The sequence below is a fragment of the Balaenoptera ricei genome, chromosome 6, assembly GCF_028023285.1.
Source record: "Balaenoptera ricei isolate mBalRic1 chromosome 6, mBalRic1.hap2, whole genome shotgun sequence".
NCBI lineage: Eukaryota > Metazoa > Chordata > Mammalia > Artiodactyla > Balaenopteridae > Balaenoptera > Balaenoptera ricei.
Genome location: NC_082644.1, coordinates 112,288,281 through 112,316,121, shown reverse-complemented (window position 1 = coordinate 112,316,121; position 27,841 = coordinate 112,288,281). Strand labels below are relative to the sequence as shown.

The following is a 27,841-nucleotide window of genomic DNA, read 5'->3' as shown; positions in this document are numbered from 1 at the left end:
TCACGGGGCTGTCAGAACTTCAGGGCAGGAGGGGAGGGACAGAGGGGAGGGACAGTCACAGGCAGAAAGCTGGGGACAGAACTGTGGGACCTGGCAGGGTAAGTGGGAGCACCAGGGCCAGGGGCTCCATTGGAAGGAGAGAGAGGCTGAGGCCACTGGGAGTGGGTAGTGGTCTAGATGCTGCGTCTGTCCCTCAGGGGCCCCCGGTTGGGCCTTTCAGAGGTCCCCAGGTAGAGCTTGGAGGAAAGTTCCCATGTAATGTCTCTAGAAACCTGGGAGGAAAGTGCACCCTTTGCGCTGGGCTGGAAGAGAACCAAGATGGGGACCCGCCCTCCCAAGATGGGGACGGGGCTGGGAACTGGGGCTAGGGGAAGACCTTGGGTGGGATTCTGGCCTGGGTGACCCTGGCAGTCTCCCTCTCTGAGCCTCAGTTTCTCCATCCGGACAACACCTGCAATGCCGGGGATGGGGGTGTGGGGAGTTGGGGGGCGCCATGGACTTTCAGGAGGGAGGGGCAGGGGCAGGCCTGTGAGGGACACACAGCTGGCAGCCTTCACTCCCCCGCTCTTCTTGCTAGGGCCACCTGAGTGGGTCGCCTGGTGGGGCGGGGGGCCTAGGGCATCCGGAGGGCGGGACGGGTTGGGGGCTCCTCCGAGGCCGAGGTGGAAGCGGCTCCGTTGCTACGAGCGGCCTTAGCAACGCACCCATTCAGCGGAGACAAAGGCGCTGTCGCTTGAGTGCAGAGGCGCCGCTGCGGCTCTCTTGTTCCCACAGACGCTGCGCCTGCAGGGGCGGGGGCGGGGGGCTGGGAGCCGAGGTTGGGGGGGGGGGCGCCGCTCGGCCCCTTCGGAAAGCCCACCGCCTGCAGGGCGCCTGCGCCCTCCCGGCAGGCCGGCAGGGGGCGCCTCCAGCCCATTTTGCAGAAGGGGAAGCTGAGACTCAGAAGGACTGGGGCACCTGCCGGGGTGGAGGCCAGCTGGGGGTCTGGGGTCATACAGACCTGGGTTCAAATGTGCCTACGCTTACGCGCATGTGACTACTGCTGCGCCTCAGTTTCCTCATCTGCGCGGGTGGGGGCCCTGACCCCAACTCTGCCACTGACCCTGGCTAGTCAGGGCTCCTCTCTATGCCTCAGCTTCCTCATCTGCACAATGGGAGGGCAACAGCACCCCCGTTTTCCCAGGTCACCACATGAAAGGAGTCAGCAGATGCCCGGGTTTAGCACAGAGCTCAGCCCTGGTCAGAGCTCCACAGACAGGCCTCTTGCTCTGGTGGGAAAGAATCCCCTGCTTGGAGGGCTGGGCAGTGCTGAGCCTGCCCCTCATAGGCTTGTCTCTGGTTTAAGACTGTGGGAACCCAGGCCCAGAGAGGCTGGCAGCGACCAGGGTCCTTGAGGCTCCCCTCGGGCCAGGCCGAGCTCTCCTTGAGCGGGGCCTAGGTGGTCCCGGCCCTGCCCTGCTACCCACAGGTCCCCCCATCACGCCCCCGTCAGCTGTCCAGCTGGGGAAACTGAGGTCTTGGGAAAGCACTTGCTCCTCACCGGGTTTGGAAGCCTCTCAGACCACCAGGCATCGCGGCCGGAGCCCTGAGTGGGGGAGGCGGGGAGGCTGGGCTTGGGGTGCCGGAGAGGTGGGCATGCAGAGGGGAAGGCAGGCTCTTGCTCCCGGCCCGTCCCGGCAGCACCGGCCTGGGAAGGGGTCCCAGACTCACTCCCTGAGTAAGCCTCTCCCCAGAGCACTGCATTATCACTGACAGAGCCCACGGGGCGCTAATGGGGGACTTTCAGGCACCAGCAAGGAGCGGAGTGAGGGGAAGAGCCCCTCAAATTGTGGGAGGTCGGCTGTGGTTGCTTCTCAAATCACTTCCATTCCGGTACAGTGGGGCTGAGGGGGTGTCGGGACGCCAAAGGGAAAAAGGGAACCCCCTGAGGTGGGAGCTGCACCTGAAGCCTTGAATGCGGTCAGCTCCACGGCCTGAGGACAGAGGAGGTCTGTCGGGGGGTGGGCCCCCACTCCTGCTCCCCTTGCTCTGGGGGACCTCGGCTACCTTGGTGATGACTCTTCCACCCCCAGTGGCCTTGGCATTCAAGTTCTGCCAGCCGCTCCCAGCCCCCTTCAGCCTGGTAACTGAGGGACGGGGCCCGCTGGATCCCCAGGGGAAGCCCCCGCCCCCAGGCCTGCCCTGGTCCCTGTGATTTCCCTAACCCTGCCGGTCACACTTGCTAGCCCCTTGGCAGAGTCCTGCCGCCCCTGTGCCAGCCTCACCGGTCTCTCGGGTTCTGCAGTGGAGGAAAAGGCTGTGGGGATCCTGGGGCCATGCGTCCCTAGTAGAGGGAAAACACTCGAGCAGGTGAACTTGTAGGAGGCTGAGGCCAGAAGCTCTCTCTCTGCCCCCCCCCGCCCTGGACAGGGACCTCATTATCAAAGACCCTAAGAATCCACTCAAATGTTTACCTCATAGTTTAGCGATGAAGAAACTAGGGCCCAGAGAGGGAAAGTAGCTTGCTCAAGGGCACACAGCAGGGGAAGTAGGAGCTGGGATTTAAATTCCTGGCCTGACCCTTAAGTCATTCAACCCATGCCCTGTCTCAGGGCCCTGAACCTCATCCACCTACCTGCCTTTGGGAACCCTCCACTTCCCTTCTGCATGGAAACCCAGGGAAAGTGACCCTGGGCAAGCTCTGCCTCTGGGCTGGGCACCAGGGACCCTTGTTCCCTGGTGGTGGCAGTGGGAGGAAAGGAGCCTTTTCTAAGCCATCCCCTAGGCCCCGCAGTTGTGGAATTCCCCAGGCCTCAGTCTCCTTGTCTTTAAGATGGGCTAATGGAATCTGCCGTGGCCCTCCTAGCTCAGCCCGAGCACTGGGGAGACCGACGCACCGGGTGGCACTCGGACTGGAGGGTGGTGTGGTCTTACCTCTAAGAACCAGGTGTCTTCAGGGTGGAGCCAAGACTACTGGGTTGTCGCGGGCCACTTCCCAGGGACATGAGGGCCTAGGGTGGAACCCCGGGCCCGCGGGACAGGAGCAAGCCTGAAAGGAAAGGGCATCAGCGCTGGGATCCGGCGGCCGTAGGTGGGACCTCCCACCACTCCCACCCCACAGACCCCCGGCCTGCCCACCATGAATGCCTCCACTGCCTTCTTCTCAGTCATCCTCTGCAGGGCGCTCTGGACCCGGAGGATGGGGCCAGGGTCAGGGCTGGGACCTTATCCTGACCTCCACGGGCCAGTCGCAGAGCCCCCTGCAAGTAAGCCCTGCCTACCTCCACCCACATCCCACCCTCCAGCAGCCAGTGTCCCCTGACTTACCTCCCGGTTGTAGGCTGCATAGACCAGGAAGATGTACGGCCCCCTGGGGACAGACCCAGGGTGAGGGTGGGTGTCACTACCTGGGAGCCGCATCCCCTTTCCCCCACTGCCTGGCCTGGCACCGTAGCAGAGACACCCCCGGAGACATTTAGAGATACAGGAGGATGAACACAAATCCTGCCCTGCCCCCCAGTCCGCGATGGGGAGCAGGCAGTTGTGGCATTCTGTGGCAAAGAGAACCAGGAGGGGCCTTGCCCCACTGGACCCCATGCCTTCAGTCTCTGGTCAAGAGGCAGCCTCTCTGCCCTCTATCCCTCCAAGCCCCACCCCCCTGACCTGCCCCATCCTCACACCCTCACCATGTTGCAAGGGTGGGGGATGGGAGAGGGGACACCTTCCCGAAGCTCCAAGGCTAAATCAGGTCCAGGAACAGCAGACCCTGGTTGCATTCTGATTGTATCTCTAGCTGAGTGCCTCTCTGAGCCTCTGTCTCTTCATCTGGAAAGTGGGGAGGAGGCCAGGACTTGCTTCCAGCTGCATGTGAAGGACTCAGCACAGTGGCTGAGTCATAGCTGGCTCCTCCCCACACATGCGAGGACCTCGACGGCCTGGCCACTCACAAAGCACCAGCACACTTGGGGTGACACTTGACCCTCACAGCAGCTCCATGGTTGGAGGTGGGGGGATTCATTCTCCCCATTTGATGGAGAGGGACCCTGGGGCCCAGGGTAGGGGACAGAGCAAAAGTGTGACTCAGCGGGTAGCATGTGGAGCCTTAGACTTCCTCAGATTCCACCTGGACAATGTAACAGTTCCTCCCCAAGAGGACACAGGTGAGGGGACATGGGGTTCCTTGAGGCCCTCTAGTTTCCCAGGGCTGAGAGCTGGAGCCCCAGAGCCTGACTACTCCTCCTGGCTCCCAGGCACCAACTGGGTTGCTACCAGCCCCAACTCTGCCCCTAAGACAGACTCTGGGCCTCCCAGCCCCCCACACCCAGCCTGTACTCTCTCCAAAGCCCCTGCACAACCTCCCCCATCCTGTCTCCTTTTACTCACTCCTCAACCCAAACAAATGCACTCCAACCCAACCACACCAGCACCTGCCTAACGTCCTCCAAGGCTCCCTAGTACCCCTGGGGTGAAGTCTGAGCTCCTCACAACAGCTCTAGGGACCCTGCCCAGTCTGGCCCCCATGTTCCCTCCTGTTCCCTTTCTCACCAGCTCCCCCCAACCCCATGTCTCCCTCCATCTGATCCTACTGTGCTCCCCTGACTTAAAACATTCTTCCCCCTCTCTCCACACAGCGTTTGGGTATTAGCTGAGAATCACTGCCTCCAGGGAGTGCCCATTCTGCCTCCCCATACGGCCCTGACTGCCCCTTAGCCTTTCAGCCTCAATCGTGCCCGCTGTGGTTGTGTGGTTTTGGTGTCTGTCTGTCCCTCAGGCTGAGACCCCCAAGGGTGGATTCTTCGACCTTGAGTTCCACCACTTTCCCCAGTATGCAGCCCAGCACAGGGGAGGCGCCGGGGAAGTACGTGCTGAATGACCGAATGACAAAAATGCGCTCACGTTCACGGTGCTCCTGATGTGTGCCAGATGTTATGCTTTGCCCTTTGCAAATATCATCCCAGTGGAACCCCACAACGGTCCCACGAGGTGGAGAATATGATCCCCCCCCTTTATATAGATGTAGAAACTGAGGCCTGTCTCAACTTGTGTAGGCCTCCCAACAACACTCTCAGGCAGGGTAGGTGTGAGCTACAGCTAGTTGCAGAAGTGAGGCTCTGCTCTTCCAGCACAAAACCTGGCACAGGGGCCAGACGGAAACAAATCACCAAGAGTGAATGAATGAGTCAGCGCAGATTTCAGTCCCTCCAGCCCCAGGCCTGCTCCCTGGTCACCTTGGGCAGGTCCTGCCCAGCTTATGCCCAAGACAGAGTGAGAGAGGGACGGGGCTGGAGGTGGGGCAGGGAGAGAAAGACATGGAGAGACAGCAGGTATGATGGAAGAGAGAGGAGAGGGGAAGGCCAGGCCTGGTGAGGGAAGCAGCCGGGAGGGACCCAGAGAACGCGTCTCTGAGCCTAACTTGGGGACCTGCCCCGAGACAGTCACAGGAACATCAGAGTGGGCCCAGGTCTCATGCCTTCTGAGCCCCCCATAAGGCAGCCTCTCCCCTCCTTTACCAGACCTGAAGGTCTGAGGCTGGCTGGGAGGGGGCAAGAGAGGTGACACAGAGAGAGGGAGAAGCAGGGTAAGGGACCTAGAGACAGGGGGTCACAGCCCAACAGAAGGGGAGATGTAGAGAGAGGCCCAGGAGGAACCAGGTGGGTCCATGCCAGAGGAGGCGGGGACAGGGACAGGAGCCTGTGACAGAGCCTGAAAGACAGAGAAAGAATCCCAGGGAAAACTCAGAGACAGAGACGCAGTAATGAGACACCGGGAAAGGAAAGGACCTGCCCTGAGAGGGAGGCAGACAGCGTGGTGATGGTGGCTCTGGCTCCCTGGCTGCAGCTCTGCCCACCTGAGGGCCACAGGCAGGGATGGAGCTGGAGTAGTTGCCATAGCAACAGGATGCTGCTGCCCTCGCTGCTCTGAGGCAGGGTGGAGAGACCTGGGTAGGGTCTCTCTGCTAAGTGGGCTGAGCTGGAATTCCAGCCCACGGAGCTCTGGGAGTGCAGGGCTTGGAGAAAGGGCTTCTCTGTGTCCATCTCTGTCCCCAGCTGCTCAGGTCCCACCAGGTCTCTGGGAGCCATGCTTCTTTAGGAAGAGCGTTGGAACCCCAGTTTTTCTTCACTCTCCCGGCCCCTCTCTGGGCACAACCTCCATCCTCCCTGAGCAGTCTGCACCCCCCACCTCCCACCACCCCTGTTCTTTCCCCTCTCCATTCCCATGCCTGCCTGGCAGAGAGTGGCGAGTCCCCAGGGCCCAGGGGGAGAAGACAACATGGACCAGGACCCTGGAGACCAACCCCCTTTGCACCCTCCCTTCTTCCTGCCTCATCCCTCCCTTAACACTTCACTCCCTGCTCTTGGGCATCGTCTGCCTCCCCGACTCATGTCACCTCCACAAGAACAGGGCATTTTGCAGCCTCCTTTGCTGCTGTATCCCTGGCGCCTAGGACAGTGCCTGGCCTCTAGTGGGCATTCAAAAAATCTTGCAGGGATGTATGAATAACTAACTGGATGAGGGTGCCCCTCCTGACCCCAGCTCCCCACCCCCACTCCCAGCCTCGGCAGCTCTTCCAGGAACCAGGCCCCTCTGCGGTCAAAGCTGAATATCCTGATGGCTGAGAACACAGACTCTGAACTTGGGCCCCAGCGCTGCTCCTTCCTACTGTGAGGCCTTGGGCAAATGACTTCATGGCATCTCAGTTTCCCCATTTGTAAGGCCTGTTCAGGGATATAAATATGATCCTGGTCCAGGACTCAGAGCACTTAGGCATCCAGCAGCAGGAAGCCCACCTCTGGGACACAGGGACCCTGGACAGAGTTTGCACTTGATTTCCTGAGCTTGTCTTTGTCCATCCGTGGGCCACCTCACTTTTCAGCCCTGAGAGGGACCTGGGCTCGGCAGAGCTGGGAGTGGGGAGTGCAGACAACAGGAAGAGGTGCTGGTGGGTACAAGGGAGGCTGAGGGGCAGGGCAGGCCGGGGGCAGATTGGGCCCTCCTTGGACTGACCTCCCTCCCAGCACTCAGCTCCCAGGGCTGTGGCTGTTTGTGTCTGTACCTGGGTCCCCCATAGATCTGCAAACCCCTTGAAGACAAGGGCTTAGTCTGACCCATCTCTGTGGCTCCAGGACACAGGACCTGAAAGGCACACAGGGGGGTTCCTGCGGTCCCATGTTACTGCTTCATTCATGTGGGTCATGTCCTTCCAGCCAAAACCTTTTCTGAACTGGTGTCCTCACCGATGGAGCAGCTCATGCTGCCCCACAGTAGGCCATCCACAGACCCTAAGGGGAGAGGTCCCTGGTGTCCTGCATCCCCATCCTCAGCTTCCTGCCGAGGCCGGAAGTGGCTCTAGCACAGCCTGGGGGCTGGAACTTCTGCTGCGCCCTTGAGCGTCAGGGCACGAGGCATCTTAGCCACCCCCTTTCTGGGCCTCAGATTCTTCAACTGCCAAATGGGCCCCCAAATCCTCCCTGAGATACTGCTCTTTGATTGGAGGTTTGTTCCCACTCTCCCCCTCACCCGCCCTCCCCTTGATAGTGTCCCTGAGGCTGCTGGTGACTCCCACGACAGAGAGGACACTCCCTCCCCAGCTCCCTGACAAACCAGCCACGCCCTCTGAGCTCCAGTGCATGGCGGAGCCCTGGTCCGACATGGCCCAGGGCCCGGAGGTACCTGCAAGGAATTGAGGCCCACGGCGGCATAGGCCCAGGCCGGGCTGAGGTGCACCAGCATGCTGACCGGCCAGGTCAGGCCCGGGACGGGCAGCAGGACCAACACTGGCTTCACCGTGGCCCTGCGGGACAGCAGGCTGGACTGAGGGAGGCCAGGGGGCCAGGGGGCTCCCCACGGGGTTCTGGGGAGGGCAGCCCCTGGAAAGTGCCTGGAGAGGGGCTGGAGCTGCAGACTGGGCACTGAGGCTCAGGACTTAGGTGTAGCTGGAACTTTCGGCTGGACCTGGTGGCCCCTTCTCAGACACCCAGAGTGGCATGAAGTAGGGGTAGTGGCACTGGGGAGATAGGGTCCCAGTCCCAAGCCTGGCTCAAAGGAAGGGAGTGGCAGCTGTCCAGGGGGAGGGCTGAGGCCTGAACAGTGGGTCCAGGGGGCATGGAGTCTGGAAGGGGACCCCTGGGGCAGCCTGGCTTTTCAAGCCCCACTGGCTTGGGCTGCCCTGCCCTTGGCAGAGGGGTGGTGGTGAGGAGGAAGGCTGGTCGGGGGGGGGCCCGCTCCAGCAGGATATGGTCCTGGAGAGTGATGGGGGTTCTTGGCAGGGGTAGAGACCTAGATTCTCACCCTGAACCTGAACTTCTAGGGACTGCCTGACTTGGGGGGTCTCCTCTACCTTGTCCCCACCAGGCCATCAGTGCTTTCTGCAGAAGGTGAGTCCCCAGGACAGTGGCTGGTGTCCACACCCCACGTCATATACACACAGGCTCAATTACCATCCGCACAGGTAACACGCATGGGCACAGACTTCCACACGCCCACACGCATGAGCATGTGTGCACACGTAGCACAGACACATTGCAGACATATGCTCATTTATAGCCTTGCACTCATGAGCACACGTGGCCACACCTGGCTCCCCCACTTCTTCCTGACTCCCCCAGTCTGGGGCCTTACCACATCTGGATCTGGATCTGCTGCTGCACACAGGGCTGCGGGTTCAGCGTGTGGGCACGGCGGCGGGCACTGGACATGGTGACAATCACCACATGGACCAGGATGCAGGTATTGGCCTGGAGATCTGGGGTCAGTGGGGGCACCCTCCCCCTTCCCCGACACATCCCTCCCCTGCAGGGCCGCCAGGCCTCCCCGCTCACGGTCAGCCCGGAGAGCACGGGCCCCACAAAAGCCCAGATGGCGTCTGTGTGCACATTGAGCCAGCAGTGCCAGTGGCCACGTAGTCACGGGGGGACACGGCCAGGGTGATGGCCACGATGGCCACAGGCACGCCTAGGGGAAGAAGAGGTGACCTCAGGACCGTGTCTCTCGGGAGCCAGCGCCCGTCCAGAGCTGCATCCCCCAGCTGTCCCATAGTAGTGGGTGTATTGGCAGCACTGGGGGGAGATCCAGGGAGTGGGGTTGGGCGGCACTGGAGCCCCGAGTAGTTGGGGAGCGGAAGAGCTGAGATTGAGTCGAGGCCTTAGGGCTGAGAATCAACAGAGTTGGAAACTGGCGATTGGCGTGGGGTTAGCTGGTTTCAGATTAGGGAGGCAGTGCCGGGGGCTGGGAGCTGAGGCAGTTGAAGTGGAGGAGGATTAAGAATTGGAGCTGGGTAGAGCTGGAGGTCGACGGAGCTGAGTTTGTGTCAGACACGGGCACTGGCCACTGGGTGGCGCTGGGTGCCGGTGGAGGAGGGTGCTGGGCGGTGGGTGTCGGACACAACAGAGGCCACGCGAGGCAGGGTGGAGGGGAACAGAGCAAGAGTGGGGAGCAGAGGGGCCTCACCCGAGCCTGTGGCGTAGCAGAGCGGCTTCCTGGGGCCCGGGCGCATGCTCACAACCACCACCTTGCTGCACAGCGGCAGCCCTTCCGCCAACATCCAGGAGAAGGCGACCAAAAAGAGGAGGTGCATCACTGCTGTGACGGCCACACACGCCACCTGTGTGGGAGGGTGGGGGGTCCCCACGGAGGCAGATCATGGGTGTGGTCCACCCTGAGTCCCCTGTCCGTGCCTGGCGTTGCCAGCCCCCAGCAGTATGAGCGGGTAGGGTCTCCGGGCAGTGCCCTGGGCCCAGCTCCAACATTCAGGGTCTTTCCTCTCTAGGCCGCACTCCTACCCGGAAATGGAGCCAAGTGAAGATATGGGGGGCAACCCAGAAAAGGCTGAAGGTGCTTTCCCAGGCCCCCCTGAGCTCACAAGCCCACCCGCTGGCCGCCCACCTTGTTGGCCTTTGCCCACTCGCTGGCCACGAGGAAGCCCTCGGCGGAGGCCAGGGAGAAGGTGGGGTTCTTGTGGGCTGTGGCGCGTTCTGACTGGGGGACCCCGGACAGGCAGAGGAGTTGGTTAGCAAGGACGCCCCCCCCCAGCCCCTCCCCACCTGCGTCCCGGTGAACCGGCCAATGAAGGAGGAAAGGGCGGCTCCACAGGGGCTTCTCGGACCGAGGATGGACACCCACCCGAGGAGGGACGTGGAGGCCCACCAGGGGCGGGGCGGCCCAGGGTGCCAGGCAAGGTGGTGAGCTTGCCTCACCCGGCCGCCAGGAAGAGCAAGAAGGTAGGTGGTGGCGAGGGCACAGGACACACCACAGCCCACAAACGAGAGCGTCCTCAGCAGGTAACCCCCCTTCGGGGCCTCTCTGTGGGAGGGACAGAGACCCCGGAGGACAGCAGCCCCGCCCCCTCCCTGACCCGAGGGGACAGGCCTCGCCCGCCCCGCCCGGCAGCTCCCAGGCTCCTCAACCACCTTCTCTGCCGTGAAGCAGGGATGGCCAGGCCTGCACACAGCAACTTGATAATGAGCATTTGCATGTCCTCTCCTGCTGGAGAGGGGCCCAGCTTTCACGGGCTCCTCAGATACTGAGAAGCACTAGACTGGAAGTGACCACCGACACGCCCATGGGGAGGAGGGATGGCATGTGACAACCACCCACTGAGGGGGAACAGGGAGCTGGCACGGATTACTCATGATGTGTCCAATGTCCATGCTCTGTTTTCACAGGAAAAACGCGTGAGGTAGCATGTTTTTCTAGTGTGCTCCCGAACAGGCCAAGTGACCGCAGCATTCCTGGGCTCAGACACCATCTCACTCAACCTGAGTCCCTTTCTGGTCCAGCGAGCCCACCTTGCTTGGCCTCCTCCTGGAATTTGGCTTCCCCCCAAGGCTGTAAATGCTAATGCCTCTCAGGGGCCTGTCTTTAGTCACGACTCCTTTTACTTCTAACCTCACCTTGGCCATGGCTTTACCTACTGGCTCTTGGGGCCAGCTGAGACCCCTCCCGCCCCGAGCACCAGACCACAGACCCCACAGACCCCCAAACCCGTTGCCCACCTGTGCCTCCTCGGAGACGAGTCCCTCATCTCCCGGTGGCCCAGGTCACCCCCTCCTCCTCAGCCCGTCTCCTCATCTCCCCACTGCTCCCTGGCCCAGGGCCCCTCCCCTCTCCTAGGCCAGGCCCGCAGCCCCCGAACTGCTTTTCCCCCCTGGCCCCCACCTCAGCCTCACTCCCTGCACCAGCGGCCTCCCTCATGTAAATTTAATGCCTTCTTCACACTCTTCCACATCTGCCCTCTGTAACAGGACCACGATCCAAGCGCGTGGGCCTGGCCTTCCAGGCCTGTGCGATCTGACCCATGGCTACCTTGTTCACTGCCACCCCCTGACCCCAGGCATCGCACTGGAAGCCCCAGATGCATTGCAGTTCTAGAACGTAACTCATCTGCCATTTCTAGCCTCCTTGCCTTTGCTCAGATGGCCCTCTGCTTGGAATGCCTTTCTGTTCAACTCCTGTGCATCCTTTAAAACTTGGTTCTGACATCACCTTCCCCTGCCCCCCTGCCTCCTCCCCAGTACTCACCTGGACGTCGTACACCTGCAACAGGACGGCAAAGTTGGCGCTGTGGTTGCAGAAGCAGGCGGTTGAGTCCTAGCACAGAGCGGTCACGGAGCAGCCAGTGGTGGCCCAGGAGCCCCCTGAGTCTGGGCTTGGGGTGAATAGTGAACAGAGGGCTCCTGAGATGGGCTGGACATGGGGCTGGGGGACAGGTGGCAGGCAGGGGAAAGCCTCTCCCCAAAGCCTGGGGTCCCTCAGTGCCCTGCCTCTAACCAGCTATGTGACCTTGGCCAAGTCGCTGCCCCTCCCTGGGTCTCAGTTTTCCATCTGTAAAATGTACTTTTCTCAGGAATGGTAGGAGGATGGGGCTGATACCAATGATCACCATTGATTAACTGTGTTAATTACTAAGCAACAGTGATTGATGTTCATTCCCTCATCAACTCTAACACCCATTCCACAGGTGAGTCTCTTCCTAGGTACCCCACAGAGTAGGCTTGCATACCTACTATGATAGGGAGCTCACCACCTCCTGGGTAACAGGCTCTCCTGCCCCACCTTGTCCCCATTTGAGTGGGGCTTGGAACCACCCCTGCAAGCAAATTGGTGAATGGAGGCCAAAAAGATGCTTGAGTCCTGCCTCATCCTCAAGTAGAATGGATGTTCTTTTTTTAATTTTTAAAATTTTTTATTTTTTATTTTTTGGGCCATACTGCAGGGTATGCGGATCTTAGTTCCCCAACCAGGGATGGAACCTGGCTCCCTGCAGTGGAAGCGGGACTCTTAACCACTGGACCACCAGGTAAGTCCCTGGATGTCTTTTTTCTTTTAAGTGCCTTATTTAAAGAACTTGGGGGACTTCCTTGGTGGTCCAGTGGTAGAGAATCAGCCTTACAACACAGGGGATGCAGGTTTGATCCCTGGTCAGGGAACTAAGATCCCACATGCTGCGGGGCAACTAAGCCCGTGTGCCACAACTACTGAGCTTGCGTGCCTCGGCTAGAGAGCCCACGTGCTGCAAACTACAGAGCCCATGCGCTCCGGAGCCTGAGCACCACAACTAGAGAAGAGAAAACCCTCACGCCACAACTAGAGAGAAGCCCACGCACCCCAACAACGATCCCGCATGCCTCAACTAAGACCCGACGCAGCCAAAAATAAATCAAATTTAAAAATTAAAAAAAATAATAAAGAAAGAACTTGGAAACTCACCCGATGCTGAAGTTCCAGAAAGCACAGACAGGCTCCACCAGCTTCGGAGGGAAGGCCTAAGGGCAGCCAACAGGCACAGGGCAGGTGTGTGAGCACATGTGGGCAAGGAGAGAGACCAGATGATGCAGGGGGATGTGGAGGCCTCCTGCGTTTGAGGGACCAGGGGGTTGCCCAGCATGGGTCGTGGGTGCAGGGACTGGAGAAGAATGCCGGCAGGGCGGCAGAAGGAAGGTGAAGTGAGTAGAGTTTCAGGCTGGCATTATGGTTAATATCGAAATCCTAGGAACAAGCTAAATGTCCATCCTTCAGGGAGTGGTTAAACCACTGTGAGTCTTCCCTCCAGGATGCTCTGCGTGGTAAGAACACACAGGTCTCTATCTACTGTTGGGGAAAGAGCTCGCCATATATATATATATATTTTATTTTAACATCTTTATTGGAGTATAATTGCTTCACAATGGTGTGTTAGCTTCTGCTGTATAACAAAGGGAATCAGCTATACGTATACATATATACCCATATCTCCTCCCTCTTGTGTCACCCTCCCACCCTCCCTATCCCACCCTTCTAGGTGGTCACAAAGCACCGAGCTGATCTCCCTGTGCTATGCGGCTGCTTCCCACTAGCTATCTATTTTACATTTGGTAGTGTATATAAGTCCATGCCACTCTTTCACTTCATCCCAGCTTACCCTTCCCCCTCCCCGTGTCCTCAAGTCCATTCTCTACGTCTGCGTCTTTATTCCTGTCCTGCCCCTAGGTTCTTCAGAACCTTTTTTTTTTTTTTTAAGATTCCATATATATGTGTTAGCATATGGTATATGTTTTTCTCTTTCTGACTTACTTCACCCTGTATGACAGACTCTAGATCCATCCACCTCACTACAAATAACTCAGTTTCTTTTCTTTTTATGGCTGAGTAATATTCCATTGTATATATGTGCCACATCTTCTTTATCCATTCATCTGTCGATGGACAGTTAGGTTGCTTCCATGTCCTGGCTATTGTAAATAGAGCTGCAATGAACATTATGGTACATGACTCTTTTTTTTTTTTTTTTTATAAATTTATTTATTTATTTATTTATTTATGGCTGTGCTGGGTCTTCGTTTCTGTGCAAGGGCTTTCTCCCCAAGTTGCGGTGAGCGGGGGCCACTCTTCATCACGGTGCGCGGGCCTCTCACTGTCGCGGCCTTTCCCGTTGTGGAGCACAGGCTCCAGACGCGCAGGCTCAGTAGTTGTGGCTCACGGGCCTAGCCGCTCCGCGGCATGTGGGATCTTCCCAGACCAGGGCTCGAACCCGTGTCCCTTGCATTGGCAGGCGGATTCCTAACCACTGCGCCACCAGGGAAGCCCCCATGACTCTTTTTGAATTATGGTTTTCTCAGGGTATATGTCCAGTAGTGGGATTGCTGGGTCGTATGGTAGTTCTAGTTTTAGTTTTTTAAGGAACCTCCATACTGGTCTCCATAGTGGCTGTATCAATTTACGTTCCCACCAACAGTGCAAGAGGGTTCCCTTTTCTCCACACCCTCTCCAGTGTCGCCATATGTTTTTCAGTACAGGAAAAAGCTGCCTGACATTCTGCATAGTAGGAGCCCATTTATGGTTAAAAAAAAAAATAAAGTTCTATGTAATTGTGAAAACACATGCACAGAAGGTCTGGAATCAAACACATAGCTAACTTAACAATAGTTAGGTCTCAGTTTGAATGTGTTATAATGAACATGTTAGTTATTTTGTAATGAACAATGACAACACTATAGGCTTTATAAGATGTCATAAGGCAGAAAGAAGACATCAGGTGGCAGGTGGTACCAGTCCCAGACCAAGCAGGGAGGCAGCCTGAGCTCAGGACTTGGGCTATTTGTCCCAACTGGGGAGGGTAACAGCAGCGTCACCTCACTAGAATATGATACTTTGTGTTTTGCAAAGTACTTTCATGTCCTTTATTGTTGTTGATATTCATAGCAACCTGGGGGATGGGTATGAATTTATGTAATTTCAGATGAGGAAAGTGAGCCTCAGAGAGGGGAATTAATCTGTTCTCTATGCTCTTTCCACCACTCTGTGACGATGCCTCCAGAGAACATATTATTCCTTGGCTTGGCTGAATTATTACCACATGTATTCATTCACTCATAATATTTTTCCTGGGTCTCAGGTACTATGTTAGGTGCTGGGAACACAAAGAAAACCTGCTGTTTGCTTTTAAAATGGATGATTGTTACACCACTGGTAGCATTTTCAAGTGGTACAAACTGAAATATCAGTGCAGCTTATACACTCAAAAGCCACAAAACTGTTGGTGTCCAGTAGCTCCATACCTGGCCATATATCCCCAGGAGACAGTCACCAGAATCAAAACGTATTACAAGTGAGGATTTTCACAGGGTTGGGCAGGGTTAATTGTAATAGAAAAAACTCTGCAGATGCTCTGGATGCATGGAGGGGAAGGGGTCAAGTTCATTTTGGACCATCCCCTGGGAAGGGGGTGGGTGGTTCTGGACTTGGCCGCAGTCAAGGCCTATGCATTGCTAGGATCAAGCAGCAAGTGAGAAAGGACAGGATTGCAAAGGGACATCTGTGACAGAGACAATGCAGAAAACACCTGCGGGGAAAATGAAAAACACAAATGTTTACATGGCTCAGCTGAAAGAGCAAGGGCTTTGATTTTGCAAAAGGAAAAAAAAAAAAAAAAAAATATATATATATATATATATATATATATATAGTATTATGTACCCAGAAAAAGGCTGAAGGAAAACACATGGAAAAGTTTAGGGCAGCTATCTCTGGGTAATAGGATTTGTCTTCTTTATCCTTTTCTACATTTTCCAAATTTGCCACAATGAGAAATCCCTTACTTTTATTTATTTTTCATTTTAATGTATTTTAATTCATATAATTAATATATAAATACAATCTCAGAAGTTAGTTGTTTGAAAATATAAACAAAATTGGTAAACTTCTAGCTAAACTGATCAAGAACGAAAAGGCAAACATCATTATAAATTCTACATATGTTAAAAGGATAATAAGTGACTATTATGAACAACTTCATGCTAGAATTGAACAACCTAGATGAAATGAACAAATTCCTTAAAGGGTACAAATTACTAAAACCATCTCAAGAAGAAATAAAACCCCCCAAACAATCCTATATCAATTTAAGAAATAAACTCATACTTTAAGAACTTCCCACAAAGAAAACACCAAGCCCGAAAGACTTCACTGGTCTTCACTGGCCTATCAAGCATTTAAGGAAGAAATAATACCAATTCTGCAAAACTCTCTTAGGAAACAGAGGAGGAGAGAACTCCCAACACATTTTATGAGATTAGCATTAACCTGACACTAAAACCAGAGGAAGACAGTATAAGAAAACTACAGAACATATTACATATTCAAGAATATAAACACAAAAATCCTTAACAAATATTAGCAAATTGAATCCAGCAATATATACAAAGGATAATACACCATAACCAAGTGGGGTTTATCCCAGGAATCCAAGGTTGGTTTGACATTTGAAAATCAATCAATGCAATTTACTATATTAACAGAATAAAAGAGAAAACCATATGATCCTATCAGTATGGAAGAAACATTTGGCAAAATTCAATAGCCATTCATGATAAAAATTCTCAGCAAAGCAGGAAGAAAAGAGAACTTAATCTGACAAGGGACATCTACAAAAAGCCCACAGCTAGCATCACATTTAATGGTTCAAGACTGAATACTCTCCCCCTAAAGTTAGGAACAAGACAAAGCTATTTGGTCTCATCACTCCTATTTAACGCTGAACTAGAGGTCCTAGCCACTGCACCAAGGAAGGAAAAAGGGGGAAAAAAAAAAAAAAGACATGGATTGGAAAGGAGAAAACAAAACTGTCTTCATTTGCAGACAACATGATCAGGGATGTAGAAAATCCTAAGAACTCTAAAAGAGAGCTACCAGAAGTACTGAGTCTAACAAGGCTGCAGGATACAATGTCATTATATAAAAATCAATTGTATTACTATATACTTGCAATGAACAATTTAAAATTGAATTAAGAAAATAATACCATTTACAAAAAAGGGTATATCTAACAAAATACCTTCAAGACCTGTACCCTGACAACTGTATATCACTGCTGAGAGAAATTCAAGAAAACCTAAATAAACAGAGGGATATACCTTGATTAAGGATTGGAAGATTCATTGTTAAGACACCAGTTCATCATCTTACTTCAATTTGAGAGATTTAATGCAATCACAATCAAAATCCCAGCAGGTATTTCCATAGACATTAACAAGCTGATTCTAGAATTTGTATGGCAATGTGAACACCCTAGGCTAGCCAAAGCAATTTTGAAAAGGAAGAACAATGTTGGAGGACTTACACTACCTGATTTCAAGGCTTACCATACAAATACATTAATCACGACAGTATAGGGTTAGTGTATAGATCTCTGGAACAGAATAGAGAGCCCAGAAACAAACTTACACATATATGGACAATTGATTTTCAACAAAGGTGATAATTCAATGGGAGAAAGAATAATCTTTTCAACAAATGATATTGGAATGGGGTGTCTATATGGAAAAATAATGAACTTCAACCCCTACCCAACATAATACACATAAATGAATTGAAATAAATCATAGACATAAATGTAAAGGTTAAAATGATAAACTTCTTTGAGAATGTCTTTGTGACCTTGGGATAAGCAAGATTTCCTAGATAGGATGCAAAAAGCATAAACCATGCAGGATAAAAACTGATAAACCAGACTTTATCACATTCAAAACTTATCTTACAAAGACACTGTCAAGAAAGTGAAAAGCAATCCAGAGACTAGAAGATATTATTCACAAAACATATAGCTGACAAAGGACTTGTATTCAAAATACATAAAGAATTCTTACAATTCAATGATAAGACAAATAATTTAAAAATTGGGGAAGAACAAAGCCGGAGGCATCATGCTTACTGATTTCAAACTATATTACAAAGCTATAGAAATTAAAACAGTATGGTATTGGCATAAAAACAGACACATAGATCAATGGAACAGAATAGAGAGCCCAGAAATAAACCTATGCATATATGGTCAATTAATTTATGGCAAAGGAGGCAAGAACATACAACGGGGAAAGAACAGTCTCTTCAATAAATGATGTTGGGAAAACTGGACAGCTGCAGGCAAAAGAATGAAACTTGACTACCATCTTACACCATACACAAAAATTAACTCAATATGGACTAAAGATTTGAACTTAAGGCCTGAAACCATAAAAATTCTAGAAGAAAATATAGGTGGTAAGCTCCTTGACATAGTAGAAACAAACAAACAAAACAAAAAACCCAAACCATCCGATTAAAAAATGGGCAGAAGATCTGAATAGGCATTTCTCCAAAGAAGACACACAAATGGCCAACCAGTACATGAAAAGATGCTCAGCATCACTAAACATCAGAGAAATGCAAATCAAAACCACAATGAGATATTACCTCACACCTGTTAGGATGGTTATTAACAAAAAGACAAGAAATAACAAGTTTTGGAGAGGATGTGGAGAAGTGGGGACCCTCATACACTGTTGGTAGGAATGTAAGTTGGTGCAGCTGCTATGGAAAACAGTATGGAGGTTCCTCCAAAAATTAAAAATAGAAGTACCATACGATCCAGCAATTCCATTTCTAGGTATCTATCCAAAGAAAATGAAAATACTAACTCAGAAAAGATATATGCACCCCCATGTTCATGGCTATTTACAATAGCAAATATATGGAAACAACCTAAGTGTCCATTGATGAATGAATGGATAAATAAATTATGGTGTATAATAATGGAATGTTACTCAGCCATAAAAAGAATGAAATCTTGCCATTTGCAACAACGTGGATGGAGCTCAATGGCATTATGCTAAGTGAAATAAGTCAGAAAAAGAAAAATACTGTATGATCTCACTTACATGGGGATTCTAAAAAAAAAAAAATCAAGCTCATAAATGCAGAGAACAGATTGGTGGTTGCCAGTGGTGGTGGGGTGGGGGCAGGGAGAAAAAGAGTGAGGGGAGTACAAAGATAAAATTAAAAAAGAGAGGATCTATATGGCTTATGTGCAGAAATGTCAGTAATCAGAAAAGCACACAACAGACTAATGCAAAAATTTTGGGAAAAAAAGAATAAAGAGCATTTCCTATTAAAAAAAAAAACCAACCCAGTGGCTCATCTCGAAATTTATTTAATTAAAAAAATGAAAATTGGGGAAAAGATTTGAACTTATATTTAACAAAGGAAGATATATGAATGCACGATAAGTGTAGAAAACGATGCTCAATATCATTGGTCTTGAAGGAATTGCAACTTAGAACCACAGTGAAACATCAGTACACAACCATTATAATGAACAATATTAAAAAGGCAGTTAAGGATGTTAGCAAAGGTATGGAACACTGCAATGCTCACACACTGCTAGTGGGAATGTAAGATAGTACACGACTTTGGAAAACAGTTGGACAGTCTCTTAGGAAGTTAATGTATACATATACTTATCATACAACCCAGAAAGTCCCCTTTTAGGTATTCACCCAGTAGAAAGAGATCATATGTCCACAAAAAGGCTTTATATGAGTGTTCATAGTGGATCTATTCATAGCAGCTCAAACTGGAGACAACTCAAATCTCCATCAACAAGTAAATGGAGGGTCTTCCCTTGTGGTGCAGTGGTTAAGAATCCACTTGCCAATGCAGGGGACACGGGTTGGAGCCCTGGTCAGGGAAGATCCCACATGCTGCAGAGCCACTAAGCCCATGCCTGAGTTCTAGAGACCGTGAGCCACAACTACTGAGCCCATGTGCCACAGCTACTGAAGCCCGCGCACCTAGAGCCCGTGCTCCACAACAAGAGAAGCCACCACAATGAGAAGCCCGCACAATGCAAGGAAGAGTAGCCCCCGCTCGCCACAACTAGGGAACTCTCGCGAGCAGCAACGAAGACCCAATGCAGACAATAAATAAATAAATAAAATAAAATAAAATAAATTAATAAAAAAACAAGTAAAAGGAAAAACAAATTATGGTCTATCCATATAACGGAATTCTACACAGCACTAATGAGGAGTGAATTACGGAAACAGGCAACAACGTAGATAATACTCAAAAATACCACCTGAGCAAAAGAAGCCAGATCATGGCACACACTATATGGTTCCATTTATATGAAGCTTTAGGAAAGACAATCTAGTCACAGAAAACAGAGCAGTGATTTCCTGGGTCAGAGTGGGGAAGGCTGACGGGGAAGGGGCACGAAGAAGCCTTTTGGGAAGGTGGAAAAGTTCTATATCTTGATTGGGGCAGTGATACATGAGTATATACACTGGTCAAAACTCATCAAGCTATACACTTAAAATGGATGTTTTAGTATATGTAGATTTATATACCTTAATGAAATTGATTTTTAAGAAGTCTTGAGATGATATACAAAAGATACAAGCTGTGGGGTGTGTGTGTGTGTCCAGGATTGGTGGTTTTGAGCAAAGGAGACTTTAGCTTTCTCTGAAATGCTCTAAAGCTTCAAAAGCGAGAAGGAATTCATGTATTACATATAATGAATTAAATGACATATCTTGGTGATCTTTTCATGTCAATTTACAGCAAAATACCTCATTCTTTACATAACCTCAGCTGATATTCCATTTTATAGCTCTATAAGGCTAAGTAATCCCCTATTGATGGACATTTAGGTTATTTTTATGCTTATGAAGCATACTGCAGTGCAGGTCTCTCATATCTCCCTGTATTATCTGATGGGAACCACCAGTTCTTCAAGTCATGCAGACCTATAATGAAATCCCAGCTCTGCCACTTATAAGCTGGTGCCAGGCACAGCACCCCTTCCAAGCTCACTTTTGTGGAATGGGCAGCTGGAAGATTAAATGAATGCTGCTTATTTAAGGCACCCGCCATAAAGTAAGTGTGCAATGCATTACTGCCCTTCCCCCTCTCTAGAGGACAATGGGATGGCTTGTGGATGAGTATTTTTCTTGAACATTTTAGACCTTGGTTGTCCAGTGAACAAATAATGGGATGTAGCGGGGGGCACCAAACCAGGATAACTGTACCAGGTGGCTGTTTCTCAGAAGCATCGCGCAGTACCTGCGCCCAGTGTTGCAGGTGAAAGGTCACAGCCGTGTTGGCCTCCCCGGTTTCATCCCACACCTCAGATGAGATGATTGCTGACCCCACCTGGGTGCTTAGGAACCTGTGGGGAGAAAGGGAGCTTTTAAGGGCACCAGGTACCTGTCGGGGAGAGGTCATACATGGCTGGGATCATGTCATCCAGGCCCCTGAAGAACAGGTGATACCCTCTGTGGAAAAGTCCTGTGCTGGGAATTAGGGCACCTGGGTTCCATTCTTTCTGGTAATTTGAGTAAGCCCCGTTCCCTCCCTGAGAGTCAGCACTGAAGCCAGGACCCCAGGCAGGAGCTGAGCCATGTTCCCACCAGCACATCTTTGGCAGGCCCAGAAATCTGTGTGTGTCAGGGGGTAGCAGGTTTGGCCCTGGGCTGCCAAGGGCAGATATGCCTAACAGAATGGGGGCTCTGGGAGGGGATGGAGGCCTAGCCTTCCCTGGGGAGGGGATCCAGGCCCTCAGCTGCCTACTGGTGGGACCCACTCACCTATGCATTCTGCTTGCCTCTTCAGAGGTGTCAGGGGCCTGGGGCTCTCGGCCAGGGGCCCCCAGGGTGTACTGGAAGACACTTGAGCTGAACCAGCTGTGGATCATGGTGACTCCAGAGAGGCCTGGATGAATGGAAGGAGGCCTAAGACCCGCCCAGTGACTGAGCAAGCACCACAGGTTGGTCCTGAGGGAAATGCTCTGCCCACCTTACACTTAGGGAAACTGAGTCTCATAGAGGTTAAATGACTTCCTGAAGATCACACAGTTAATAAGTGGCAGAGCCAGAATTTCAATCAGCCATAGTTGATGTGCTTAACCTGCCAGCTCCAAAGCCCTTTGCCCCTTATTCTAATCCTCCACCCCTGGGTGGCACCGAGGGAAAATGTGTGGGTGAGGGGAGGAGACTAAGTGAACACCTACCATGTGGTAGGTGCTTTAAGCTTATAACATCCTGAGGCGAGTACTAGTAATACAGTCTTACAGATGAGGAGACAGTTCTGAAAGGTGAGGTGACTTATTCAAAATAGCAGAGCTAGCAACTGTGAGGGCTGAGGTTTGACCCAGACCCCAACAGGACCCCACCACCCCTCTCCCTCACCCACCTTTCCTGAGGAGCCGCCTCACTTCAGCAGCAGGGATGAGGATGTGGCCAGGCCCCTCTGGATGCCCACCGGGCATCGTGAACACTTGGCCCTCCGTGCTGGTCTCCCTCAAGTGTAGGCTCCGCAACTCCAGGCCTGGGAGCAAATGGGGCTCAGGGGCTGGACCTCAGGAGGGAGGTCTTTCTGCTGGGCTGGCCCTGCTGGCAGGGTCTGCTTCCCCTCTCCCTGCCACACACCTAAGAGGCCACCATTCCTGCACAGAGATGTTCAGCAACTTACCCAGGATAAGTCTAACTTCTCCAAGTCAGGGAGAGGGGGTCACTGAGAAGGGGGAGTCTCTGGGGGATGGGACATGAATATCAATGAGCTGCCAGAAGCCACTGGGCACCTGAAGGACCCAAGTTTTGCCTGAAGTTCCAGCGTAAGTGCTCCCCCACTCAATCTACAAACATTCACTGAGTGTGCCCTTGGGTCTGAACCTGAGATGCAGAAATCACTCAGAAATAGCCCTGGCACTCAGAGAACTTCAGGTGGTATTATGTAATTACCATAAAGGCGATAAAAGATATGTTCAAAACACCGGGGTAACAGAGGAGAGAGGAACTGACTGTCGGGAGAGAGCTAAAACTGGGGAAGGCTTCCTAGCAGAGCTGATGCTCAAGCAGGGTTCTGAAGGATGTATGGGAGTTTGCTAGGAGATCAAGAGAGAAGGAGTACTCTGGATGGAGGGCACAGCATGGGCAAAGGCAGGAAAGAGAATGGAGTATCTGTGGGAGTCCGAGAACTCCCAGTGACCAGGGCTGAGGAGGATGTGTGAGCCCAGGCCCCACCCGGAGCCCAGATGCGTGGGACAGGTGGCGGGCAGGCTCACCGGCATGGTGGTGCTGGATGTGCGTTCGGGGCGCTCAGAGGTCAGCATGGTGCTCAGCAGGGGCGCCAGGCGCTGCACGCTCGCCACCAGGGCCCTGGGTCCGCCCACCACCTGGGAGGAGGCCGCAACTCAGCCCTCTCTCAGACGCCACGCCCCACGGCTGCCTGCCCTGACCACTGCGGTTAACAGGATCTCAATGATCTGTGAGGTGGCCTGCAGGCTCCAGACCCTCAGTGGCTCTGCAGGGCCTCCAGGATCAAGTCCTGGCTGCTCAGACTGACACTTGAGGCCCTGCCTGATGAGCCTTCTCTGGCTTCTCCAACGCTCTCCTAAGCCACGTCATCCTCTAGTCAAGCTGAAGGCCTCACAGTGCTCTCTGCCTGCTGGCAGGTTGTTTGCCAACCAGGGCACACTCTGAAGGCAGGGCCGTGCCTCCTGCTTCTTTGGTCGGGCTCAGTGTTAGATCTCTAATAGGTACTCAAGTTTTAGGTTCCAAAAGGGAAACCATGCGGGGTGAGGACAGAACAGGGAAGGGGAACATGCACTAATGGGACACCTCCTCTGTGGCGGGCAAGTCACCTGATAGACGCCTACTCCTCTCCATTGCCTAAGCAAGGCAGGTATGATCATCCCCATTTTCCAGGGAAGAAAACTGAGGTTCAGAGTCCAGTTTTCCCCAGTCTGTCACGGTGTCTCAGATCCCCAGTAAAATGTGGGCTTACACATCCCCTAGGATGGGGAGCATCACCTGGACAGGCGAACATTCCACTGAACCAGCCTCCTGTGTTGTGCCCTCCCCACCCCACCCCCAAGCCCAGGTTTCAATTCTGTCCTGAAGTCACAGGGGGACCATGTCTGCCTCTTAAGCCCCAGAGCTTTTCAGGCAACGTTCATGACCCTCGTTTTCTCCCTCTCTGGGCTGATGACTCCCAGGCCTACAGCCACTTCTGCCAGGATGAGATTTCCAACACCCTCACCATCTGTCTCTTCTGTTCTCCATGGCTGAACATTCAGCAGAGAGGACCTCCTACTTAAGGTGGTCAGCGGACTGTTGGATATGGGACGCCCTTATTGACTAGTGGCTCTTAATTTTTAACTGCAGAAGTTGTTCAAGAGCAGTTGTATGTGGAAGTTCAACTTATAAAACAGACAGAAGAAGGGCTTCTCCTGATGGATGGAGAGATGGAGCTCAGAGATGGGTGCTGACTCGCCCGTGGCCACACAGTTGGTGGCAAGGTAGGAACCGGAGCCCAGGCCCCTGCCCCACCGAGCCCTGCCAGCCTCACTTCACTGACTGACAGCCACGCACCAGCCAGCTGCTCCTCCAGGACCAGGCTGGCCACAGACACGACGGCCTGGCCCAGCTGCTCCCAGGGCCCTGTCATGGGCTCTGGCTCCCATGTCCCAAGGGCTGCCACTTTTTTCAGGAAGTGCATGCCAGCCAGCAGCGCAGCTGGCCCCAGTGGAGCTGTCTCCTTTGCCAGCCCTGCTGGCAATCTCTCCAGGATTCCTAGGAAGTTGGAGGCCTCAGCCAGGGACAGCTCTCCGTGGGCTTCAGAGAGAGGGTCCGGGAGAAGCTGTGCAGCAGAGGAGCTGCTGACTGCTGGTCTGACTGTCTCAAGGGGACCCCCCGCAAGGGGCTATACTTGGCCTCTGCCAGTCTTCTCGGGGGGTGTGGGTCTAACTAGTCACAAGCCCCCAGCTCTCAGAGGCTCCAGAATAGGGGGCATGAACAACCTTCATTCCTGCACACACATTAGGTGGGTGTCCCCTTTACAGGTAAGGACACTGAGGTGCAGGGATGCCACCCATAGTGCCCCCAGACTCGCCAGCCCCCTGGGAGGGGGCTCACCACAATGGTGTTGGCCAAGGCATTGACTTGGCTGATAACATCCTGGCCAGCCCCCTGGGAGGGGGCTCACCACAATGGCGTTGGCCAAGGCATTGACTTGGCTGATAACATCCTGGCCAGACCATGACTGAGCGTCCTGCAGCTGCTGGTAGGTCTCTGCATAGGAGTGGATGCCAGACTGAGCCCCGGGCAACATCCTCTGCAGAGGTGCCCCATCTGCCATGTGCTGCTCGGGGAAGAAGAGCACACTGATGGCTGTGTGTCTGGAGACTTAGGTGTCCTGGATGAGGAAACTGAAGCAAAGAATGGCAAAATCACCTGCTCGAGGTGACTCCCACACAGCTGGGATTCACCCCCAGTTCCGTATGGCCCCACTGTCTGTGGTCTAGACTCCGTGGAGGCCCCCGAAACTCTGAGAAGATTCTGAATTCCCAGGCTGTGCCAACTGCTCCCCCTCAGCCTACACTGTTCCATACCCAGCGTCCCCTTCAGCAGAGCTCAAGGCACAGCCGGACAGGGCGCACCTGTCCGGTAGCAGCAGAGGAAGGGCACAGGCTGCAGGCAAAACAAAAAGCCCTCCGTGCGGGGTCCCGGGTCCCACGTAGGGCACTCCTCTGAGGGCACTGGCCAGGATGGGAGAGGTGTCAGGGCCGCATCCTGGCTTCCCATCGGTCCCTGTGACCCACAGCCCGTTCGGGCCTTGCAGGCGCCTGCAAACTTGAGGGGGCGCCAGGACGCGCGGTCCCGGAGTTCGGAGGCGACGTGGGAACCTGGGAGAGAAGTGCTGCAGCCAACACTGCGAGGAGCAAGGTCGCCAGGGGGCAAGCCCATTCAGGCTACTAGGACTGGTCGGACGCCCGAGGTACTGGAGGCCTGGAGAGGGCGTGGCCAGAGTTGGGCGTGGCTCGGTTGGCAAGAGATGGGCTGAGTCCAGCAGTCGGAAGGGAAGCGAACGGGAGCCAGGAGGTTGGGGGTGGAGCCAAAAAGTGGGTGGGGCCTGACAAAACAGGAGGCTGGGCGGGCCTTACCCGGACAGAGAAGCCGCATCCGCACCGGCGGTAGCAGCGAGGGTGTGACGTCCAGGGCGCCCAGATCCCAGCGCAAGAACAGGCCGCCGGCGTGGGGAGCGGCGCGCAGGCCCGTGCCCGGTGCAGCTGCGCGGGGCTCAGTGCCCGGGCCCACAGATGGAAGTCGGTGAGGTTGCCGCTGAAGGCGTCACGCTCCTAGAAGCCGCCGCCCAGAGAGTCCTGGTCCTGGCCCAAAACGAGGATGCCGCCAGGTGGCAGTGGGTGGCCCGCGCCCAGGCCCCGCGCCCCAGCGCGTCGCCGCCCGTCGGCGAACAGCGACCAGCGCCCGCAGAGCTGCTCCCACGTGGCGCACACGTGGTGCCAGCGGCCATCCGCGCGAAAGGCAGCGCGGAAAGGCGCGTGGTGCCCGCGCACCGCGAGCGCCGCGTGCACGGCGCCGCCCGGCTCGGCTCGGCGCGCAGCTGTAGCGCGTTGGCCAGCGCGGGTACAGCCAGGGAGCAGAGTGCGGCCGCGTCGGGTGAGGCCGCGTACCACTGCACGTGCGCGCACGCTGTCAGCGCCCCGAGCGCCGGCAGAGGCGTCCGAAGACACGCCGCCCGGTCCGCGGTCTTCTCGCCGAACATTAGTGCGGCCGCGGTGCGCGCGCCTGCGGGGACACACGGGCCTCGACCTCAGGTTTCCTAGCTGCGCACACCGTCCTGCTTCTGACGGCCGTTTGGCGCAGCTGTAGGGCCCTTTCTGGGCTTCTGGTTCCTCCCTCCCTCTGGAAGGAAGAAATGGGGCTCCAGTGCCCGTGACCAGGGGTCAACCTTCTACTTTCAGTCCAGGACAAGGGAACCTGAGATGCGATGCGGACTTCCTCTGGGCTCAATCCACAAGGACTGTCAAGGTGGGCTGCCATCTCTAGGTCACCAAAGCCCCCTCCCCCTAGCCCCCACTTCCCAGGCCCCGGCCCACACTCACGCCTCTGCGGGGGTCTTTGCAGAGGGGCCTCTCTTTTGCCCACGCAGATGGGGTCAGGCAGCCGTGGAGCGAGGACAGCATCTGGGTGCCGCAGTACTAGGTGGCCAAACCGCTGCTCACAGGACTCTTGGGCCTGCCACCAGCTCAGCCGCTGCCCTGGGAACTTGCATACCTCATCTGCAGTCTCCACTACCTCTCCAGGGGCCACCACTGGAGCTGCAGGGCGAGAGGAGGGGCAATGTGGGAGAAGTGTGTGGGCATCTGACCCTTGCAGGGTGAGTGGGGTAGGCAGGGCCGAGGACACTGAGCTTGGAGTCATTTGGGGCTGGATGGGGCTGAACCCTGGCTATGCTCTATGACCTAGCAAGTTTTGTCCCCTTGCTGAGCCTGTTTTGTCATCTGTATAGTGGCAGGAATGAGATGGATGTGAGTGATGCTTTCAGCCCAGCGCCTGTTATAGGGGTGCTGAACTAAATGGCGCCTCCTCCCTTCCTCTGCATTCGAGGCCAGTGTAGCACATGGGCCACGGGCTGGCTGAACTGGGGGCAGGCAGAGCCTCTCTGTGGTGTCCCTCATACCAACCTGTGACCCAAGGGTTCCTTGATTCACCTGGGGAGTTGGAAGGGGTCCCAGAGAGACTCCTTATCTGAGAGAGAAGAAGAGAGGTGGGGTCTGAGTCAGGTCCCCACGCCCATATGTGCAGTTATTGAATACCTACTGTGTGCTCCAGTGGGGTGCAGTGGAGGCTGCAGGCCCTGCAGTCAGACCTGGGTTCACCCAGAGTGTGATCTTGGGCAGGTCACTTCATTGCCCTGAGCCTGTTTCCTAGCATCCAGTGGATGTTTTTATTTCTATGTCAGGGGCTTAGCTTGTGTAACCTTTGCAGTTACCTCATGATGTGAGGTGGCTACTTGGAACCCTGGCAGCTTTGAGTCCCCTTGGCCTCCTCCCCTGCACCCCCCTGCCTCCCAGAAGTTCAGGTACCAGGAGGGCTAGGAGGCAGTAGCACCAGGGGGCCATTCTGGATCCAGCAGGGGCAGGCGAGGAACAGCAGGAATCACAGGCGTGGCCAATGTGGACTGAGGAAGGAAAAAAGCACAGGAAAGCAGCTCACTGTCCTGCCTGCCTCGCTATGCTACCCACTCTGTCATCTCGCCCCTTGTTTGG

The 27,841-nt window shown here is 54.1% G+C and overlaps 1 protein-coding gene across 1 annotated transcript; it reads right to left on the bottom strand.

The window, feature by feature from the left end:
• Positions 1-173: 173 nt before the first annotated feature.
• ADGRD2 (adhesion G protein-coupled receptor D2) lies at positions 174-27,694 on the bottom strand. Its single transcript, XM_059926686.1, is given in 29 exon segments — positions 174-272; positions 705-783; positions 2,265-2,323; positions 3,118-3,166; positions 3,302-3,349; positions 7,652-7,771; positions 8,599-8,714; positions 8,799-8,869; positions 8,872-8,931; positions 9,427-9,580; positions 9,862-9,973; positions 10,186-10,276; positions 11,493-11,618; positions 12,789-12,829; positions 20,213-20,220; positions 20,833-20,938; positions 21,357-21,480; positions 21,961-22,095; positions 22,832-22,855; positions 22,858-22,942; positions 24,118-24,408; positions 24,754-24,839; positions 25,208-25,306; positions 25,712-25,814; positions 25,817-26,163; positions 26,166-26,357; positions 26,675-26,890; positions 27,257-27,320; positions 27,659-27,694. Coding segments are annotated over 29 exon segments (3,141 nt in total).
• Positions 27,695-27,841: the final 147 nt, after the last annotated feature.